Raw genomic sequence first — 24,706 nt, forward strand, 5'->3', positions numbered from 1 at the left:
ATATCACCCGATAACAAAGAGGTCGACGAATCTACAGCATGAAGGTACGTACGCCATTCCACCGTATCCTCACAATCGTATTAAGAGAATATTTAACAGAAATATATGTTAATTCCGTGTTCAGCGTAGCATTATCGCACTACGCTTCAATCGTAAAATTATACATTTGACCATTTGCTTCATCGTGTATTGTGACAATGTATCTTACCTGATTAGGGCTGACATAATACCTATAAATACATTAATAACGTTGTTATATATGTGCACAGTTATTTAATTCATACCTAGCCATTTTGATGTAACATATCATCAGAAACTCAAGAATAATGGTGCCTGAAATACTATTTAGAAAACTCTTCGCGTAAACATGTAAACAAATATACATTTAAATGTATGTATGTATGTATGTATGTATGTATGTATGTATGTGTGTGTGTGTGTGTGCGTGCGTGCATGCGTGCGTGCGTGCGTGTGTGTGTGAATTATGAATTATGAACTATGCATTCATACACATAGCTTGTCGATACGCTTCACGGCTGAGTGTCTCATTTTTTTAAAAAAATAAGTTACCCACTGGGAAATCGAACATTGATCTTCGACGAGGGAAGCAAACACTTTAGCTTCTAGGCTAATCACCAAACCTAAAGGAAAATGTATCACTAGTGCATCACTAGTGGACAATTAAACACAGATCTGACATGAACTTATCATGTTGACGGGGGACCTTTGCCCTGACCGAGAATGTTGTCTGTGAACTCGAGTGGGAAGATTTATGTTGTCAGCACGTAATACGCAACTCACTCACTCACTCACTCTTCCAGTGATACGCTGTACGCCATTGTATAAATTCATTCATTCATTCATTCATTCATTCAATTCATTCATCATATTGTTTAATTAATAATCATTCAGTCATCTTATTTCATTTCATTATATTATATTTTGTAGTTTAGCTTGGTTGTTTTTCCCACTCATTCAGCACAATTCCAACTATTTGATGTCGTTTTCTACATAATCGTGTCACGTGAGTGACATCATCAGCATCGACTTGTGCAATAACAAGCAGCTCAGCGAGCCACCCATAGTCATCTATGGGCTACAAATATACATCAGCCACACACAATATGTACAACGAAACAAACATCTGGATATCCCTTATGTATTATGTATTTTCAATTTTGATCATGTATTCCAGTGATTTTAGGGGAACAATTGACTGGCCTTTGTGTGCGTTTATTAATGGGCACTACGGGTAGGCAAATGAATGCGTTTTACGCCACGCTCAACAATATTCCAGCTACCGGTACATGACGGTGGTTTGTGAAAATCGAGTCTAGGCCAGACAGACCTGTGATCAACAGCATGAACGTCAGTCTCCGCAACTGGAATACACTGACATGAGTCAACCATGTCAGCGAATCTGACCATCAAATCCAGTCAGTCGTCTCTTACGACAAGAATTGGTTACTGAAAATCAGTTCTAACCCGGATCTTCACGGGCACAGATAGGAAGGTCCTATAAGGTAGAGCTTATAATAGTTGCACAGGTTTATGCTATAGACTAATATAGACCATGAAAGGCCTGTGGTTTCTGTCTACTCAGTTCATTCTTGTTCTTTCGTTGGTTTTGCAGGTGATATTTCTCTGGCTATGTCTGCTGTTGGCGAACACCGGCACGGCTCAGGTGTGCCAAAACGTCTCAGGCCCAACAGTCGGCCCTAACGGTGAGCATCATACGGGTAATATATATCGGGTTGAGATATGATAACCTCATTGCTTGTTGAGGTCAGTTTTAAGATAAGATAGCACTGCGTGGGTCTATAATTTCGAATGACTGGAGCACATCTAGTAGAGCAGATAATGGAATAAGCGTCCACTTTGTGGTACAAGCAAGAAAATTTGCATACATATTCACCTAGGTAAACTGCAAAATTAACGCCGACCACTCAACATTCAAGGAAGGCCGCCATGTTTTTTTTAAAATCGTAAAAGGTTCATTAACGGGGTGGACGAGAATGGGGCATATACGTTGATGGTAATTATTACAAAAATATTTACAAATTATCGTATACGTGTACATGTGTCTAAAACATGAATAGGGACAGGTAAGATTAAGTTCTCAGTGACAGGTGTCCGCCTTGTCTAATTCGCTGCGCAGTGTTATGCCCCTTTGGCAGACTAGATACTTATCCTCACTGATTCAATTCCGGGTTCGCTCCGATTGTATTTCGGGGTTTCCAGCATGGTACCTCTGCGTGTGAGTTTCCCCTTTACAGATTGGAAAACGTCTGAGACCTATATAACGCCGGGTTTTCCGTCTCATAAAGTCAACCATGCCGTATATAACAGTATAATACTGTTCAAAGTATCGTTTGACTCACTTGGCATCACAAATCTAGATTGTATGACTGTTATATCTCTACAACATGACACCGAAACGCCACAAATTAGCATCATGACGTTGCAACATGATTTAACAATACCATTCATCTCACAGGGGCTTGTATTTCTGAAAATAACACGTCCTGGCTCCAACAAGCCTACACTAATATCCATATACATATAAAGAAGGAAAGGGATGTAACGCCAAGTTGTCAAACACCCTACTCTCGATAATGGGCGAATTCTGGGTGAAAGATTGTGGAATATATAACTGCGATTCTTACAAAAAAAGACAGATACATTCCCTTTCGAATAAATCCAAAATGATCAAAATCGGTGCACAGTGTAACTTTACTCGGGAAAAGAACACTTTTCATTTGTACGCCAAAAGCCTGCCTACGAAAATCCTCGCCCCCCCCCCCCCCCCCCGGCGAAGAAATACTATGAAGTACTATGCAGATCGGAGAAAAACATAACCTTATCGAAATCGCTAGATATTCTGTTTATTTCTAGAACCTCTCTAATGAACTAGGCTATTTTTTTATCTGCAATACACGACTATATTGGGAAATTAGCGATATCGAGTGATCGAGTCCACCATGTTTGTCCTTCACCCTAAATAGGCGAACACGATTCCACGAACACGATATATCGAGCCACGAAATAAAAATAATACCGGGGTTTTATTTTCTTTGACCAATCAGAGAGCAGCTGGTCCTTGGTTTATCTTACCTCACACATAAATGTCGTTTCCTGAATGACATTTCAATGTACCCCTCTGCCAATGGCAACTCATTCGGTACTTCATGGTGGTACTTCTTTATCTCGAATAACATTGAATTACGCATGAAGCGAGCAAATTACCGATGTTTTGCGAATGCAAATCGATGGAAGGGAGATAAGTCTAAATCATTTTTTTTCTTGTGTCGTCTGCAAAATCGAGAGATGGCTGCTAAAAGATTTGCCTCGCATTCCAATAAATAAATTTTGACAAGACGTTCAAATTTAGTTCCTGAATATTAAGAAGGGGAATTACACCGCGGGGACCTTACTCAGACAATACCTGTGAGAAAAACAGTGAGATGTAAGGTTCGAATCGTTCGATTCACACAGGTTTCGAACAGTTCAAAACATCGAGCTGTTCGGTAAGATAAATACGTTGTTGGGCTCAGGGAACATAAACAAACATCGAGGCTACATCAGCCCATGCCCACTTGTGACCAGCGCAAAACTTATATATATATAGTGACACCATGCCAATTCCACGCCCCGATACTTTAACATAACACAACGAAACAAAGCCATGACTGCAGTTGAACATTGCTGAGTGAAGAAAGAAACAAGCAAACTTCACAGAACATCACCCCAGCGATATAACATGACACCACAGCCTTACAATTTAACAAAAATATACCACTTCAACCATTTGTTGTTTTAACCTCACGGGATTTACTCGATACTGTTTCCCTGCAATCTTTATCGTAAGAATACGGACAGGAAATAAACGCACTGTGTTTGGAAATTAGATGAATGTAAGACCGAATTGATAGTGTCTAAATTTCATTTCAAGCCGAACGCAACATTAAGCAACTTTTGAGAGAAGCATCCGAGAGCAGGCTGATCTCACTTTGGAGCTTTTTCCGCTTGACCTAAGCTACTCTACGTATATATTGCCCGGTAGGTCAAGTAGTACAAACGACAGGTCGAGTTAACTTCATTAAATAGGGGAGCAGAGAATGTTAATCGGCGACATTGTCTCAGCTGTTCGTACATGTTGACGATCAACTGACAGCGGTGCACCCCTTCACAATTATAGACCCAACCAGTTGTGACATGGGCACGCAATGCATTAATATTCACTTGATCTTGTCAATTGCTTGGGGAAATCAAAGGTGCACTTCTTCACAGTAATAAACCCAACCAGTTGTAACAGGGTCATGCTATGCTTTAGTATACACTTGATCAGACCAAAACAGCGATCTTGTCAGTCGCTCGAGTAAACCAAAAATGGCGTCAGCGTTAGCGCTGGCTTCGATGTAAAATGGCTTCTGCGCATGTCCGTAGCGTAAACTTCCGGGCACGAGTAAAGTCAACACTAGCTCTGAATATCACAGTCCTCCAGGTTGTGCCCTGACCATTATGCACTTTTTCCTTTAACAGTGTCTGTAACTTCTTCCAGATCCCCGACTTCCAAAAGCGCTACCTCCATCCTTCCAAGTCACCATCGAGGGCGCTCTTATTGAAAAGAGCTCTAGCGTGGTTGCTGAGGAATATTTCGACCTGGCATCACAGCGATCCGCCATGAAGATCACACAAGACGGACAGGTCGAGTGGATCTATATAAATATGAATACCAATGAGAGCTACCATATTTCCAGTAAGCACTTGTTTTGTTTGTTGTTTAACGCCACACTCAGCACCATACCAGCTATATGGTGGCGGTCTGTAAATAATTCATTCTGGACCAGACAATCCACGGATCAACAGCACGGACATCGATTTATTGGGATATGATGACATGTGTACATTAAGCGTACATTGTATCCGCTGTTTCTTTGGAAATAACATAAAATGACCACTACTTTGCACAAGACAAATGTCGTTCTTAATTAACCACAAGTGTTTTCTGCTTTCGATGTTGCTTATTCATCGTGTACCTTGACTCATAAAAGTAAATGTGAATTTATATAATGCGCTTTTTTCCCAAGAACAAAAGGCACATGCTCAAAGCGCTATCATGAGGCTTGCATGTGTGTCTAAATCGGTTCCAAATTTTCTGAATTAGTCTTGTTTTCTTCTGTAGATGCTTCTCTTTTGGTTTACTAGATAACAACTGTACCGTCCACAACCAAGCTTTGGATAGTGATGATGCCTTCATCGGTGGTCGGATGTCAAGCAGCAAAATGCCTCATACATACTCAACAAGTTCTGTACTGAAGTTTGCTCAAAAGTACGGAGAGGTATGATCAATGACCATATTTTGGTTCTCAATTTATGCCTCTATTTTGTTTATTTGCTAGTTTGTTGTATACGTCCGTACTCATCAATGTTTCAGTTATCACTGCGGTTTGTCAGTAATCGAGTCTCAGATAGTGGTCGACGTCATGAGCTCCGAACGTGCAATGCTAGCCAGTGTTTGATTCTGAAATTCTACGGAGGTTCACTTTTTATAAAACATGTTTACATGTTATTCCAGTCAGACAGTTGGCATTGTCTTTGTCTGTGTTTATATACATTTTTAAAAAAATGAAGATGACATCTGACGTTTCTCACATCCCGGTCAGTACTAGTCTTCAGGAACGGATGTTTGTGGTAGGAGACGATTTACGGGATTGGATGTCAGTCTCGCAGACTATTTTGACACATGTCATCGTATCAGAAATGTGTAGATGTTTATGGTGTTGATCACTGGATTGACTGGTCAGAACGCCTCCAGAACTGCGGCGCTAAACAACTACCAAACAAAATCTTATAACATGAAAGGTCAACTCAATATTGACATTCCATAATAACTATGTTCAAAGTTTGGTTGTTGGTTGTTTTGATGTTGAACGCCGCAATCAGCAATATTCCAGCTATATGGCTGGATATATAATCAAGTCTGATCCAGACAATCCAGTGATTAACACAGGGTATCGATCTACGTGATCAATTCGAATACACACAAGAAAGGGACTGTATGTGAATTTGTATTCTCAAGGTTTACAAGGGGCAGACTAGGATTAGAGGTGTCCTGTGTGATCACTGGCAGTCCTGCATGTATTGGAGCTCTCTCGGCGTCAACTTCACCGTCGACTACTACTTCTCAGGTATTTACGATGTGGACAACTTCGATAAACTCGACTCTTATAGTAAAAAAACCCACTTTACCGGGAATTACTTGGTGGAGTGTCCATACACGTGCATGTGTAAAAGATATAGTAGTAGTTGAAATTTTGCAACATTACCAACTGTGGGTACTGAGTGAATGAGTGCGTGAGTGGATTTAGCAATTAAGGAATGAATTACGGAAGGACGGAAGAAATATTCAAATACCGAATGACAGACCAAATGCTGAAATCTATAGAAATAGAAATTATGACTTTCTGTTCTAGTTTTATTTTTTTTCAAAGCGGTAATTTATATCGATCATAAATATGATAGACATGACACTTTTTTGTAAAAATGCATTGACTCATGTAGCAAGAATGTTTTACTAAACTGTGCAACATATAATTATTCAATGGTATAGCTTCCAGCAAATAACAAGAAAACCAAAATACATTTAAAAGCACCCTCTAGAACATATCATTCTATACAGGTGTTCTGAATATTCGTATTTCTTCGGAAATTCAGGCTGTTAAATGTTCTCCTTCAAACAAGTGCATCCAGGTACATTGTATATAAATTGCAACTATATATATTTTAGCCATCTCTTGGACAAGTGCGGACAACACAAACCAAATTCCAGTGAGGGCTGAGGTCCAGGGTTATTCCTCCCTGCTTGGTCCAGGTCCAGGGTCAAGCTTCCATCATATATATGATTATATTGGTTTTAAAAGTCCAGTTGTGGACCCAACAAATTTGGAGGTAAACATACAAATATTCCTTTCACAAAGATTATTGTTTAATAAAACAATTTCAATCATTTTTCAGTTACATGACCGTCATTGCCATTATGCCATGGGTTTTGCCAAAGACATAGTACGTAGTGGAGGAGGTAATAGTGGAGGAGAAAATTGCAGTATTGCTGGTAGACGCAGCAGTAGTAATAGTAGCAGCAGCAGCAGCAATGGTAGTAGCAGTAGTAGGAACGGTACTAGTAGTACTAGTAGCAGCTGTAGCAGTACTAGTAGTAGCTGTAGTAGTACAAGTAGTAGCTGTGGTAGTAGTAGCGGCAGTAGCAGCACTAGTAGTAACAGTAGTAGTAGCAGCAGTAGTAGTAGCAGTAGTAGTAGTAGCAATGGTTGTATTAGTAGCAGCAGTAGTAGTAGCAGTAGTAGTAGTAGCAATGGTAGTAGTAGTGGTTGTAGTAGTAAAAGTGGTAGTAGTTGTAGCAGTAGTAGTAGTAGTAGAAGTAGTAGCAGTAGTAGTAGCAATGATGGTTGTAGTAGTAATAATGGTACTATACGTCTTATACAAAAATAAAAGAAATATGAAGACGTAGTCTCATACCCTCCTTACTTTATATATGAATGTAAATATAATAAATAAACAGGAAAAGAAACGCAAGTTTCGTGAAGATGAAGTCTCATAAAAAGTAAGGGTTCATGTTTATATCTTCTATTTCAAAACTTGACAAAAGCCGAAATTGCGTTTCTTTTGCTGTCTAGTATACTTCGATGATTATGTTTATGAGTGTGTCTGATTTAGTAGCAGGAGTGGTGGAAGTTGAAGAAACAGCAGTCCTTTTCCATTGTTCTTGGTATAGTTCTATATCACGGTAATGATTTTTATCTAGACCCAAAAAGGTATCGCATGTCCTGGTCGGAAACATACCCGAGCGATGCCGAAGCTGAAGCAACATTACCAATATAGGGAGGAGATAGTAGATCAGGATCTGGAAAGGATTGTCAATGCTGATGTGAGTAAATGTACATCCAATACTATGCAAACCGTGTAAATATAATGTCCACAAACAGAGCGGGAACATCCGAATTGTTCTTCAGCAACACATGCTTGTCGTACAGGGCGACTAACGGGATCGGGCGGTCAGGGTCGCTGACTTGGTTGACATATGTCATCGGTTCCCACTTATCGATGTACATGCTGTTGATCACTGGATTGTCTTGTCCACACCAGCATATTTACAGACCGCGGCCATATCGCTGTAATATTGCTGAGTGCGGCTCATTCAAGAGTTAATACCTTTCTTAAGTTAATCTATATTCACTCACTCATGCCGAAACCAGAAACGCAAACACAGCAAACCGGGTTACTATCGTAGGATTCTGACACACCAAAGGCGGGTAACTCTGTTTCGTCTAGATCTTGCCTTATACAAATGTGTCACCTTTGATCTCTATCACTGACTCATAATGATGCCCTATCTTACGTCATTTTCTCAGGTATGGTACGACTACAACTACAAACTCCTTCGTTTCGACCTCCGTCCCACGGCACTCACATACCCGTTCTACAGCTACGATGCCGTCACCGAGATACACGATTACAACACAGGTACAACGGTACAACGGTACAAAGAGCAGGACAGAGTTAGGTTGGGGAATATAGCAGCGTGCATACAGTTATCACAGATCCTGACACTATCACAGGACACAACTTCGATGCAGACAGGGAAATAGGAAGCAAGGCACAGGTCGAAATGAAAGACGTGACGTTGATAGGAAATAGGAAGCAAGGCACAGGTCGAAATGAAAGACGTGACGTTGATAAAACATAATTTTCATTTCAAGCCGTTTCGACTGTTTGTTTTAATGGGTTCTACGGCGGGGGTAACAATGACTCTCTTAAGGTAGTCAAATGCCTCGTCATCTAATTAGTGACGCACATGAATGGATTAACGAGATTCCCACTGTCGCTATCGGCAATATTTTATGGGTTCATAATATACCGAACAACAAAAGAAAAGCAACTGTGTTGTCAAGTTCATTTTAATTTTTTTAAAAATAGAAGACGTACACATGAACGTTAATGTCTGCAAAAACTTGACTTTCTTTTGCTGTTCCGTATATTTGCATATTTATTTTTATTTTGAAGCAGGTAGTTACATTCTTGTATTGTTTCAGGGGTTGCCTACATTATTGACAAGTCCTTCCTCAACTGTACGATGGTCCCAATTGAGAATGGGACGTGGGACGCTACCACGAATGTCTCCCGCGCACATCAAGCCCTTGGTATGAAGGGCCCAGAACAGCTCTTTGACTTCACCCCGTCATTTGCCTACTCTGGGCAGGTATGACTTCTTTTCGTGAGATTTAGAGGGTGGTAATTGTATGATGAAGAGGAACCATTTAGTTTATGGACAAACAAGTTCAAGACATTCTGTGTAGGTGCTAACGCAGTTTTCAAGCATTTGGTACACGTTGTTGACAGGACTATTATATGCATGAGGCATATTTGAGTTTTTCGACGAAAGACGTTTGTGTACAACGTGATGATATTAGTATTAGCTGTGAGCATTATATACATTGCAAAAGCAAATGCTTTCATTCATTAATCACATATTTTTATACCTTATTCTTATCTCATATCCTTGTGGTTTTTGTCACGTTTGAACAATTGGCAAGATATTGTCTTCTCTCCGCATCAAAATCGATTTTTAAGTGTAATCGTAAATATTTCTTGGAGGAGCATGAGTTATTCGTGTTATCATATGTCATAAATAAGGCGCAAGGCAAAGCCAGCTATAAACCAGTCTGCACGGAAGACTGACTCTGTTTCTCATGATGATCTGAATTGTGAGTTTTGATTCGTGTATGTTCACGTACGTCAGAGGGCGAATCGGACTAACCTTAAACACAAATGCATTATGGGTGCAAAGGAATGCCGGTAACTTTGTGACACAGATTTAATATATCTGTAATGATAACGCGAAATACTTAAACGGATACATAAACATATATAACATAACATACATCCGAGGAGCCATTTAACGACGAAAGAGAAGGTGTTCATAAAGGAGCACAAAATAATATCAAGACATCTATCTTGTATATGTGTAACAACAGAACGTAGCCATTTTGTATAACCAGTTCACTTCGAAATTCCTTCAAAGGCATGGAAATGAAATTGATTTGAAGGGCGTGAGCATGTCACGTATTTGTATGAACATCAATCAAATGTCATCCTGACAAATGTTGGGGCGATGGATCAGTTTGGGTGGGGTAGCCAGCACCGTGCTTAATATAAGCGAACCCACTGCACATTGTGCAACGACGGGTCATTGTAGACTACAGGGTGGACATACTGACAACCTATTTTGTCCCGTTTGTGTCAATGGCGTTTTGTCTGTTTTGATTTGTTCTTTTTTAATTAAATTATGTAATTAGTTCGCATATTTGTTGCATTGATAACCGACTGTGATATTTACCAGCGTACTGTTCGTGGAATTACGTGCGACGTCTTCACCAACGTACGCACGGACTTCGGCGATTACGGACTGATGGGAATGACAGTAACCTTGGAAGTATATTTCATGGCGGTAAGTAATATGACGGACATTTGGATTTGTTTGTTGTTTTCACGCCACGATCTGTAGTATTCCAGGTATATGACGGCGGCATGTAATTATTATCGAGTCTGAATCAGACATGCTAGTGATTGATACCATGAGCATCATTCTAGAATTCGATGCTAAGATTAACTTCGGTGCATTAACCAAGTCAGCAACGCTGACCACCCGAATGTTGCATACGTCAAGCATAAGATTCCGAAAATGTTCACAGGGGCATGGGGTAACGGTATAACAATTAGGAGATAAACATCATGCATTTGGAACCGACGGCGTCAAAATGAGCCGGAAGTTTCAAATGAAATATTCTCGTGCTTCAAATACTCAATAACACAAGGAAATTGGCCCACATATGATGTTTATCGACACTGTAAACAAAAAAGTAAACCAAAGGGTTCTACTGTCTGCACTCGTTTAAATTGAGTACGGGTACAGCAGTGAAATGTCATCAGCTGGCCGTTTCAGCTGGTTTCCATGATAGCTTCTGGAGTTTCTCATTTGTGACGTCATTCTAACTTTACGTCACAGTATGATTTGAATGACGTCACCACTGTTGATGACACAACAAAACAATTTTTGCGATGTTTCTACGTGTCAATACGCAATGAATAGTCTTGCAGTTTCCCGGAATCTAACACTATTTGATCATGCGTTTCAACCAATCAGATAACAGAACACAGAAACTTTTGGTTTCCAATCAGCTTTGAATCATGGTTATGATGCTTTCCGTGAATGTTTTAACAGAATGTCAATAAAGACACGGCACAGAAATTAAAAAATATATATTCTGATATTTTCGACGAGGGTTTAAGATTTAAACCGTTAACAAACCGTAAACAAAACAGAAGTCGTTATACATATTCTAACAGCACTTTCAAGAAGAATACAAACTGAGAAAAAGTGTAATTAACTATACTGGACAAGATACGTTAGGGAATTTGGTTTTTTTTATGACTGATATTTTATCAGTATGTCAGTGAATAAATACATCATTATTCATAATTTCAAAATTTACAAACATCCCTAACAATTTTCGGCCAATATATTTGATAACCAAAGGTATTTATGCCTTTGAAATGTCGCCAGAATAACTGGACCAGCGACAACACCGTGGGCAACAACCAAGACAGCGTGGACACTCCGGTTCGACTTGAAATCTCGGCGGTGGGTAAAAATGGTCTTAATTCGTAATTTTGTGCGACCTTTGCACTCATTTCATACATTGCAAAGTGTGTTGAGATAGATCAAAATACGGGCGTTGTATTCGTTTTACAGCTGCAGTAATATATAATATGACACATTGTCAAAAGGTTATTGCAACATCACCAAGCAGAGCTGCACCCCCTAGAATAGACCGCAAGGGTTTTCAAGAACGTGTTGACATCAATACAAAAACGTTTCTTATTAAGTACCCCTGTGTTTTTGCAGGGACGGGCCTCCAACAAGTGCCTAAAACATGACATTTTCTGACCTGTATGATCCTTTGACTCTTACAAAACGACAAACTGATTTAATTCCATGTTTATTCTATAATGAAAAAAGCTCATTTCCATACAAAACTGTGCCTGTACAAGTATGGCCCTGGAAAGTTTAATGTTGAATTTAATGGTGAATGTGAACATTCAAAATGTCATTTTGCCTGTCTTACACGATTCAAGTCAATACCGGGTGTAACCTCCAAATGACTATGACAGCCAGCACTCTCATCCTCATACCCCCTGTTAGCCTCCTGATCCTCTGAAGGGGTAGTCTACGTCATTCCACGTGTAAGGAGCTTCTATTTGGGCCAGGTTCTGTAAGGAGGATGCCTTCGTTTACCATGACGACCAAACATCTCCCAGATATACATCAAAGGGGTTAAGGTCGGGGGTTATTCAATGTTAAGATATTTTAGAGGGTGCTGAACAAAGTTCTTGTATATTTATGTTTTATTATCAGGCATTGTCTGTCATTTCTATTATGTTCCAAAAACTTCAAAAAGATCATGGTATTACCCTTGCTTGCAATCGGCAATTTTGGGATGAACCTAGCTTTGGCCGAATCCGAGCCTATGTTACACGTCTACAACAAGCATTCCTGTTAAATACGTCAGAGTGACTCAGTAGGCCTGCACTCGTAGAAGTAGCCACAAGTAAAGATGTGCATGACGTCGCTGTTTAAGTGCATCCATCTTCAACTCGACAATAAGCCAAGCTATTTTTCCCACCACTCGTCCATGATGGCCTTTCAACATTTATCATGCTGACACGCGGTGTAAGTCTCGTGAGGAGCTACTTCCTATACAAAGTTGATTTTCGGGCCATGGCCTACATTTCTCAAAGACCTAAAAAAAGTCGTACTTGTAGATCTATTGTCCGTCATTATCCGTCAAGAATTGTGGCAAACCAATGAAACCGCGCCTTGTAAAATGCACTTCGAACCCTGAAAATGGCGACACTGTTGAACTTTGAAACTTCGCTAAAAACTGCAAAAGCACAATTTAAACTAACGTTTGAGCTAAAGGATCAGCGGCTTCCAACACTGAAACATTTATAAAGGGAATGACGAAACTGATATTTTGCCCACAGAATATGGAATATTATAGGTACCATGTTTGGAAATTCAGAGTTATCTTTCTTGGTAACAGTACTTGATTATTTTCAAGTACATGTCCGTTTGCGCATAGACAGCGCCCAGTCGTTATATGGCCACTGGAGGGGTACGAGACGCCATCCGGGTGGCCGGAACGACACGATAAATTACGAATGGACTGCCTTTGAGCACAACAACTTGCCATATGATATGCGAGATCAGGCCCATGTTACTTCCTGTCCTAGCTTTCCCGTGACAAGCGTATATTCAAGAACCATTTCTGGTTCCGAATCTTTACTAGACCGGACCAAGTGCAAAGCCTTACGTTGTCACAGCTGTGGACAGTCGCAATGTTTGGCTAATTTGTGGATTGTTAGATTGGAAGTTTGTTAATCCTGCAAGGATTATCGGTCCTATACTGTGATTTGACAACGAGACAACATTCAAACACTGCAATTTATCTTGTTTTTCTAGCAAGGATTCTTTGCGTCGTATGATTTCTACAACTTTGATCAAGAAAATCCCGTTTTGAGCCGCTTTGATATCTCAAAATGCTACCTAGACCAAGATAAGATCAACTTCGAGATAACTTTTCCTGGTAAGTACTTTAGGTATGGGGTTGCGCAGCATAGAGAATATAACAAGTCTTCTTACATGTGAGCGAAGCGAGAATAGATTGGCAACGTACTTTCCTCGCTTCGATTCTAAACATGTTTTACATGCCAAAATGAAATATCGCCATCTTCAAAGGTACAGTTCCATTTCCTCACTTGGCTGTGTTCTCACATTTCTTACCCCATGTTTAGTAATTACTCCCGTGAAATATGTTTTATTCAACATTTCAAGCGCCACTCGTGGTATTCAGATCGTTCTTCGCCTCCATTACCCCTGCCAGCTTCCGGTTGAACGGAGTGATGGAACAAGAAGTAAGCAGAAATTAAACAGAAATACCACATTGCCTATTTTTATCATGAACCTGTTGGAGTTTATTTGTCGTATCTGTCGTCGCTATTGTTAGAATTTTCGTAACTTTTATTCTACATAAAAACACTTCAGGCGTAATGGGTGAATGAAGCAGGGGAGGTAACTGTACATATTCCGTCTAGAATAATACCCTCCTGTTCCTTCACTCCGTTGACTCGGAAGCTGGAGGGGGAAATGGAGGCGAAGAACGGTCTGGTACACCACCAGTTGCGCTTAAAATGTTGAATAAAAAATATTTCACATGAGTAATTGTTCAGCATGGTGTTTGAAACGTGAGAGTACAACCCAGTGAAGAAATGAGTGTATACCTTTGATGGTGGTAATGTTTTATTTTGACATGAAAAATATTTTTAGAATCGAAGCGAGGAACGTACGTTGCCAACCTTTGCTCGCTTCGCTCGCATGTAAGAAGCCTTGCCATTTTCTCTATGCTGCGCAACCCATTTGCGCTACAGTTAGCCTGTGCTTAAAACCACAATCAGAAACATTAAACCATCTGTAGCTTCTTGTTTTAAACAAGATGGGACAGTGCTCACGATTTCTCGACCCTGGGATATCAAACTTCGACGTTGTCTCTGTTGTTAGACATTTGGCAATGGACTGACAAATATGCGACCCTTCACATTAATAGACCCAACCAGTTGTTAAACAGTCACGCAGTGCATTCGTATTCACCTCGATCAGGTCAAAGTGAACAAGCTATAGAGAGCCATATGCACATGACACAGAAGAATAGTACTGGACTCCCATTATGCGATAACGGACAGGGTTTATACCACAATGACAGACGGTGCTGAAGTTCTTCCACCTTTTCTTCATCCACAGGTGACTATAACGACTTCCTACTGAACTATCCGTCCATTCTGGAAGAACTTGCGGTGGTGGTCCTCGCTCAGACAGGAGGTCTGTCACCTATCCGAATACAGAGCCTGTCAGTGCACTGGGACATGAAGAACGCCTACCTCGTCGGAACCATTCTCGATAAGGCCCCGGATCTGGGTAACGTCATAGGATCTGTTTTCCAAAGCGATCTTAATTCTAAGACGATCTCTTTGGAACTCTAACATTGACTCGAAGAGCCAAGGTCGCTTTGTAAATCTGGGTCCGCTTTGACAAAGCGACTGGGTGCTATTGCTGGCATAATCAAGCGTCAAGATAGTCCCAGCACTAAATCACTTTGTGAAAATGGCCCAGGTTTCCTTGCTATTCTATGATGGAACATGGGATATAATTGATGATTTGGTTTCATTTGGTTTACTTATTTGCCATATGTCGCTCTTAATGTACGAAAAGTGTTCAAATTTTCTAGCAATACCTGAACGTTACCAGACCACAGAATAATTCACTAACTCAAAATATCAGCGTAGAATAAAAGCAAAAGTTTACAAAAGCAGTGTGCGAAATTTACGCAGGTGTGTGATCTCTGGCTGGTGATCTCATGACAGTGAGCCTGATCACTCAGTCCCGTTAGTCACTTCTTGCTAGCACATGTCAACGAGGACCAGTTTTTCGGGAATGCTTAGGCATAAGAACATGATTGGTACCAAAAGAACAAGGTTTTGTTATCGGTTCTGATGGCAGTAATGCCACCGATCATGTAAAACAAACAACTCTAATATGTTGCAGGCTTTTATCATGTACATATAGCTGAAACACCGGATCCTGACACTTCTAAGGGACATCATTTTAAAATTCACTTCATGATGACTTAAAGTGTCCCTTTAATAGATCAATATTCACTTAATCACGAAGACTATGCTTGACAACGATTCCTTATACAATATTACAAGATACAAGTTGGAATTCTTGAAGTTGAAAGTTGAAGTCAACGTGCGATGTTGATTCCGAATTTTGCCAGCCAGTTCGGCTGGCAATGACTGAAAGTTACTAGCACACAAAACAACGCACTATTGAATGTACAAACTAAGCAAAATATTCATTACAAAAATAGATCAGAACAAGATATTGTCGGCACATAAGCTGGTAATATAAGGAACATTTTTATAAGACCATATTCTGACATGAAGTGAAAGTCTATTATAACTTGACAAGTGGGAGAGAGTAATATATTTCCAAAATAACACCATGGAAAGTCACCAGCTTGTTGGGCCACTGGCTGAAAATGGACTGCCCCGACAGGATTTTTATCAATCACAGGCTAGTGGGCTAGTGGCTATTTGGCACACTGATTTTAGTTGCTCACACATGGTGTCGATTGTTCAGTCAGGTACCGGCGATGGCCAAATCAGGTGGCAAACTTCAAGGACGACGCCACTGTACCAAACGTCGGCGACCCCGTCAACTGTTCTATCGTGTGCAACAACCAGCAAGCTACTTGTAACAGCTTCGACGTCTGCCCAGCGCGGAAGACATGCGCTCTGAGTTTGAATTATACCTCTGATGGAAAGGTGCTTCAAAGCAGCGACACCTGTGATCACTATTCGCGTAAGTGAAAGTATAATTTGACATGTAAATATACTGAACAGCAAAAGAAACGTAGGTTCCAAAAAAGATGAAATCTCATGAAAGCAAACGTTCGTGTTTTGTCTTCTCTTTCAAAAATTGACGAAAGGCAGCTGCGTCTCTTTTTTCTGTTCAGTATAGAAGCATTGTCTGATATTAATGTTTTAAGGTCTCCACTTGCTTATATATACTAGGGACGTAACCTGTGCAAACAAAAAATTTAAATCTAAATTTATCAAACCTGTGTAGACACATAAAGATTTAAACTCAGAGAATGGTGACATGTATCCAACATGCATGCACGTGCCACGTTCCGTAACGTCAATGGTTTCGTCCTTGAGACGTGCACTACGTTGTTGCACGTGCATTCCGGGAAAGAGAAACAGAGCAAATGAATGCCACACAATACTGCTACTTTGGAAAGCTCAACCGCTGCCCTTGCGATCGTTCAAAAAATTAAACGGCTATTGAAACGCATTGCCTGCCAAGGCTAACGTCTCCACACGGACATGAGACCATTCGGACGGTCCGTGAGGGAACGTCTCAAGTTTTGCACGTTACCAATACACAAATGACGTCATCGATCGGCCATTTTCTGGACGTCCACGTGTAACAACGCCAAGACAGGACAGATGGAAAAAGGTGAACTATCTTCCCCACAGGTTTCAGACTGCAGTGATAACTGTCCGGACCATATTCACCTCCAACACAGTTCGACAACGTTTACGTCATCACGTGATCAGACCACGACGTCCCGCCATACGACCTATCCAGACAAAACGTCATCCACACGCTCGCCATATGTGGTGCCGAAATCATGTCCTCAGACCCTTATTTTGGTGAAGAAATGTTGTTTTTACAGATGAGCTCAGGTTTACAATGTCCAATTGTGATGGACGTCAACGTGCCTACTGACGCGTGGGAGAACGTAATTCACAGACCTGTGTCTTGGAGAGGAACCACTTTGGTAGTGGCTATGGTTCCGTGATGATTTGGGGTAGCACGCCAAGGAAATCCTTTGGTGATTGTTCAGGGCAGCCTAACTGGCGTGGGCTACGGGGATCAGATTCTTTGACCTGTGGCAATTCCTTTTCAACAACGTCATGTCCCTGGGTTAACATTCCAACAGGACAATGCCCGCCCTCATAAGGCAAGGGTTGCTATAGATTTCTTGCAACACCACAACGTTGATTTACTGCCTTGACCTGCAAATTCACCGGATCTTTCCCCGAGAGAGCGTGTTTGGGACGAGATGGGTCGACGTCTACGCCGTCTTCCTTATCTGCCAGATGACATCCTTGACCTTGAAACAGAACTTGAGAGAATTTGGTGTGAATTCCACAAGCCTTTCTTGCACGTTTGATAGGCTCTATGCGTCGTCGATGCACTGCTGTTCTCGTGGTCGTTTGACACATGTCCGCTTGTGGACTCTTGACGTCTCACGACTTGTTATGGTCTCATGATCCCTCCATTGAAGTTTATATGTACTTTTGACATTGTTATCGTACTTATCAACTGGGATAATATTTTGACAATGCACAGTTTCTTTATGTGTCTAGTATAGATCAGTTTTGTTCCGGTTCGCGTGTATGGAGGGATTGAGACCAAGGCCCCGGTCCGATTCCTTGCACAATAATAACAAGTTCACTTATATAGCTTTGAAATCTTTAAACAGTTTTTAAGCACACAACATAACGGAGAGTATTACTTTTTGTTTGGGTTCAAATAAGAACGTTGAATGATTAAATTACTCGAAGTAGGGATAACTGAACAAAACGTAAATAAGATACATGGTCCTAAAACCTTTGTACCCAACTGTATCTGAATTACCACGTTTTGTGATCGATCATGGACGATCACGGAAAGAGTTGTTGAAGAAACGATCATGTGCTCTTTTCTCATTTCACACCGAGGGGTGACAAACGCCTGGTGGAACGGCGCTGACTTTATCTGCAACCAGTTGAGATGACCCTTTTAGTCAGGAAACACCCGGCACTGTTCCACCAGCCGTTTGTCATCCCTCGATCAGGAGCGATGATCGTTTTCCTGTACAAATCTTTCCGTGATCGATCATAAGACGTCAGATTTCAGATTCGGTTGTTTACAAATGTTTCAAGACCACTTGTCTCAGTTATATTTTGCAATGCAGAAAGCTGCATTGTTCTGGAGTCGACGTATTCTCTTGTAAGTTCTTTGTGAATTCGACTAGACAACGTTTCCAGGAGAAGACCCATTTCCTGTCTGAGCTGCGTGTAGAGGGGACACAGGCGCTCAGCTTATGATAAGGATTACCAACCTAGCTCTACCAGGGTCACCGGGACCATCTGCTGCATGTTTCATCTTAATTTGTAAACTATGACTACTTTTAAATAGATGGTTATTGTATTTGTGTCCAGGTGTTTTGACGGGAGCAGTGGACCATGAGACACCTTTAGCTATGGCGTACAATCTCATAGCTACCGCAGTCACTGGAGGGAAGTTTGTTATACCAGTGCAGCTTCCATCTGTTGGCATCGTGAGTACACATATACTTAAACTCATTTAACAATGTCACGTCACGTGGTTATCTAGTCCATCAGGCACTACTTTGCAGTAGTGCTGGTATTGGCATACAGCCTGCGATACAATGCATCACGATACCATACCTTTAGTCGCAACGATATTGCCTAAGTATTGTGCACTGAAGCTGAAATATGATACGAATCCCAATATAAGGGTGCTGATACAATACGTATTACTATGCTGAAAGTTTTCATTCTAAAGCTAACCATTAAACAGCTTAAAATAAAAACAGGGCCATTTTGAAATATTCCACCAGCGGTTTTCAATGTTCATTAGGAAATGAGATAATTAAGTTTATAGGTTGGTTGACTTTGCGAATGTTAATAAAATGCCAGCGCTATGTTTGACACAGTTTCTGACGCAAGATGATTCTCCGAAGCATGTCATGCTATCACAAGTATCACAATATCGATGCTCACTATCTTTGTCTTTTCCAAACCATCGTCACATAGCTGGAATATTGTTGATTGGTCGACTACTCACCCATTCACTCACTCACTCCATGCAAATGACCTCAAATCGTAGGCTTACTTTTCTTAGGGTTGTTTTAATACCTTCTTTCATGCAATCTCACTATTTATGCTCATTGAAAGGAGTAACGAGTTTGACAATTTTGTCTTTAAATTTCCAGAATAAGAAGTTTACAGCCACAAGCATACGTCAGATAAGTTACAGTGCAACAACACCGGGTGAGAATTCTTTATATCGTACAACATACATTTGTCAATAAGGAGCTCTTGCCTTATTATACTTTGTACGGAATCGTTGCATTACTGACAGGATCAAGTATGTCTCATTCTTCAGTATAGCCCCCTGATTTCTTTTTGATTGCATGCAAGGATATCTGATTCTGTATAATTCCAATTATGTTATTGATAGTATCAAGTACATCTCATTCTTTGGTATTCTAATTATGTGATTGATAGCGTCAAGCATCTCACATTCTTTAATATCTCAATTATTCTGTTTATAGTGTCAAGTATATGCAATATTATTCTATTGATAGTGTCAAGTATATCACATTCTGTGGTATTTCAATCATATCATTAATAGTATGCAAGGATCTATGATAGTATTACAGCATCAAGTATGCATCATTCTCTAGTATTTCTTGCATACTTTTTCTAAAGCTGAATTTTTGTTGTACATAAGACAAAGGGCCTACAGTGGATTTGCACCATTTGTGTCATATGTTGTTGACATGACAGTTCCAACACGTTGATGGAATGTTGCTCACGGAGAGTATTGTAAACGTTTGGTAAATTTGTCATTGTCTCTGAACTCACAGTCAAAGCTTGCTGTTTAGTGTTCTGGCGAGTTAACTCTTGTGGTTAAAGTGTTCGGTCGTCACGCCGAAGATCCGATTCCAGTTCTCCACATGGGTACAAGGCATGTCTGGTGTCCTCCGCCGTGATATTGCTGGAATGTCGTTAAAGCGGCTTAAAATAATATTCACTCACATCTGGTTTTCTAGGGGCGACGCAAAGCTCAACTCCTGGCCAGCAGACATCAAATCCTGGACAACAGACGTCCAAGCCAAACCCTGGCCAACAGACGTGCAAGCCAAATCCTGGACAACAGACGTCCACGCCAAATCCTAGTCAACAGACGCCCAAGCCAAATCCTGGACAACAGACGTCCACGCCAAATCCTAGTCAACAGACACCCAAGCCAAATCCTGGACAACAGACGTCCACGCCAAATCCTAGTCAACAGACACCCAAGCCAAATCCTGGACAACAGACGACCAAGCCAAATCCTGGACAACAGACGACCAAGTCAAACCCTGGCCAGCAGATGTCCACGCCAAATCCTAGTCAACAGACACCCAAGCCAAATCCTGGACAACAGACGTCCACGCCAAATCCTAGTCAACAGACACCCAAGCCAAATCCTGATCAACAGACGTCCACGCCAAATCCTGTACAACAGACGTCCACGCCAAATCCTGGCCAACAGACACCCAAACCAAATCCTGGCCAACAGACACCCAAGCCAAATCCTAGTCAACAGACGTCCACGACCAACAAGCCAAAGCCTGGCCAACAGACGCCCAAGCCAAACCTTGGACAACAGACACCAAAACAAGGAACAGGTAAACATGATAGCATTTGGCTTTTCAGAATGGCATGTAATTAGCCATACACATCACATATACGCATGCCCCTTACAACTAATGACGTTGGTCCATTAGTAATACATTCAGTGTTTAATAGATGACAACTGGAACATGGTACGACTCGCCACCAAAACATCTTTAATCGCCATATACAGTGGATGCTGTCTAAACCGGCACTCATCGGGTCTGGAGAAATAATTCATTTTTGACAACGTGCCGGTCTGGAGAGCCGATGATCAATGTAATAGCCACAAACGGGACTGAAAGTTTATGCCGTTGTTGACATTTTACTTGCATGGACAGATGCCGGTTTTGACAGCTTCCATTGCATTGTCATATAACCAGTATTTCGAAATATTCAGGATGGCTACAGGTATTCCTGATAGTATTATCGAAATTTACTATTTGTTGACGCAGTAATCACATTGTCGAGAATAATGTAACTTCTAGAAAAGTAAGTCAAATAGCATTTGTGTCGATATAATCAACGTCTTGAAATAGCCCAAAGGCCCAAAATAAGTTGTCAAACATTATGGAGACAACAAATAAAACAATAATGAGAGTAACTGAGTGAATATGTGTGATTAAACACCTCTTTGAACAGTGTTCCGTTATGTGATGTGCTTAATGAGGGAGGGAAACCCGAAGTGTGCTGGGGGTACTACTCTGGGGAAGCATGTGTTATGGTGCAGACAAACAAGAACCAAGAACAAGAAAGATAATCACGAAACGCGATTGAATTTGATAGTCTAAGGGACCAAAATATGCACAGCAAAACGGGCGACGCCTACGACGGCTTGACCTTCTCTGGTCCCGCCTTCATCAGAGCATTGAGGTATTTTATACTGCAGGTCTGTAAACCCAGTATTAATCAAGATGTTGTGTTTGTAAGTAGCTTCTATGTTTCTTTATCCTAAAAAACAGGAAACAACCCGACAAAAGCACCAGTCAGTTGCGGCGACGTCGCATCTCCACAGAAGTCGTCGAGCGACGCAGGTATTACATCTACAACGACGTCACTATTTGTGAAAGTTTTATAAAAAGTTAAATGGGTGGAAGAAATGGCTCGTTCTGTCAACTTGGGATCACAAGTTACATGACATAAGATCACACCACTTGAAACACTAATGGATCATAGTATAGTATATTTTGTCATATTGCGCATCCAGTAAGATCGTAACTCCAATGACATACCACACGGATCACATACACTCTTCAGAAAAGAAACGCAAAATAAAATTCGAAAATGATACTTAAACTTTTGTACACATATGTAAAGTCAAACATTTTTTAGGGTTGCACATTGTTTCTTTGAACAGTTTTATCAATCAGGATTGTCATGATGTGCGTGGATGTCATGCAGCACGAATATCAGGCACAACGCAAAGCATGATTACAGCATATAACTATAAAAGACCCAAATGAATTTCACAATTTCATCCACGATTTATGCAAATATTGTACACGAAAATGGGGCGTCTCAACGCTGCTGATCGAAATCTGGCAATTGAACGATAGTAAATCAAAGGTGGCAAGGATCTTCAACGTTCATCCAAATTCGACAAATGACCGTCCAAGATCAGAAAGACTAAGACTCACCACACCTGCCCAAGTTCGGTACATCTACGTGACCGCCATCGTACCGCCCGGGACATAGCACAAGAACCGAAGAGTGTCCGATCAGACAATCAGGAACCGTTTCCGAGAAGTAGTAATACCGTTGACTACCTGGCCTATTCCAACATCAAGACCCTCCCCTGTCCCTCAAGATCCCCTGATCTAAACCCAATCGAACACCTTTGGAATCAGGCCGATGTAACACCTGACATATCACATAGGACAACATAACACATGACACATCACATAACTTGACATCACACATGACACATCACAAAGGACGCGATCACACTTGGCACATCACAAACAATGACGTTACACATGACACATCACAAACAATGACGTTACACATGACATATCACAAACAATGACGTTACACATGACATATCACAAACAATGACGTTACACATGACATATCACAAACAATGACGTTACACATGACATATCATGTATGGATCAGATCACACATGACGCATTGCAAAGTGAGACGTCACACATATCACGTAGGACGGCATCGCACTTGAAACATTACAAACGATGACACCACACACGACACATCATATAGACTCGTATCATTAAAAGGTCACATCACGTATCGCATATAGCAAAGGATCACATCACAGGCCTTCATCTCATGTGTCCGCAACATTCGTCCTTTAAGTCAGAAATAACCACATTGCATATCCCCCTTGCATGTTTGTCATGATCACATGACACATAATGCAGGGTCACATGGCACATGGTTACTTAACACTGATCTAGATCACCAAGGATCACAACACATAGGATCACATCAGAGACTATAACACCACACCCATCGATATGATACAGTTCTACATCACACAGACAGAATCGCATGATATAGGATCACATCACACACAGGGGCACATGATCTCATCAAAAACACATTTCAAAATGTAACAGGATCATATAACAACAGAGTCACATATAACACCGGATCACATTACACAGGTCCAATAGATTCTGATGAAGATTACACAGAAACACACATCGCTCTTGAAAACACTTATACTCATTTTCAGTTTGATTGAAAAATTATGGGAGATATTTCGGAGTCAGGCAAAGTTGTTCTGATAATTATAAATGTTTTGAGAGTGCGTCACCGTTTGCCCTTCCGTATGACCTTAGCTATTTCTACAGAATTTCCCAGTCAATGTTTTGAAAGATGATAGGTGTGTGACGTGAAATCTGTACACAAAAGAACTCGGCTAGAAACAAAAGCCAACAACTGCGTGATGTAAGATTACTGTCGAAATTTATATATAGTCTACAGTAGTTTTTGATAAAAGTCAATTTATAGAATGACATCCCATGCACGTGTATGGGGTTAATGCGTTGTTCACGTCAATCAATGCGTTGTGTTTAGGGGTGGTGATATAGATCAATCGTGGTGTGTTCATAAGATTCTGTCTTGGTATTGAACAAGTTTATTAACATTTATACATATATCTCCTATCCAGATTGAGAGTTTAAGTCAATCTATATTTCAAAGACTATACAAAGAAGTGTGTGGACTTTGGCATATGGTATATTTCATTTCCAGTCATCTTATAGCGTCTTCTTTCTTGCAGGGACAATCGCTGGCGTCGCTATAGGCATGTTTGCACTCGGCGTCATCACTTGCATAGGCGTTACGATCTTTATTCAGCGACGACGGCCGAAATTGGAAAGCCTTCAAGTTTCTTTTGCCAACAAAAGCTACGAGGAGTGAAAATTGAAAGTTTTGGAGAAAGTCTAGTGCGGACATTTGTTGTTGCGTTTCTTCTTAATGTCTGTATGAATCTAAACATTGACATTGAAATGTGAGTTTTTCA

General features: G+C 40.8%; 1 protein-coding gene across 1 annotated transcript; it reads left to right on the plus strand.

Annotated features, from left to right (window-relative positions):
• Positions 1-24,706, plus strand: LOC137290954 (uncharacterized). Its single transcript, XM_067822178.1, has 19 exons — positions 1-44; positions 1,634-1,724; positions 4,562-4,759; positions 5,209-5,342; positions 6,083-6,191; positions 6,791-6,951; positions 7,823-7,945; positions 8,430-8,541; positions 9,111-9,277; positions 10,418-10,525; positions 11,642-11,719; positions 13,601-13,724; positions 14,936-15,109; positions 16,334-16,555; positions 18,970-19,088; positions 19,767-19,824; positions 20,610-21,230; positions 22,179-22,250; positions 24,464-24,706. Exons 1-19 carry the CDS (start codon positions 39-41, stop codon positions 24,601-24,603), a joined length of 2,817 nt encoding a protein of 938 aa, XP_067678279.1. The 5' UTR covers positions 1-38; the 3' UTR covers positions 24,604-24,706.

Source organism: Haliotis asinina, chromosome 7 (assembly GCF_037392515.1).
Source record: "Haliotis asinina isolate JCU_RB_2024 chromosome 7, JCU_Hal_asi_v2, whole genome shotgun sequence".
Taxonomy (NCBI): domain Eukaryota; kingdom Metazoa; phylum Mollusca; class Gastropoda; order Lepetellida; family Haliotidae; genus Haliotis; species Haliotis asinina.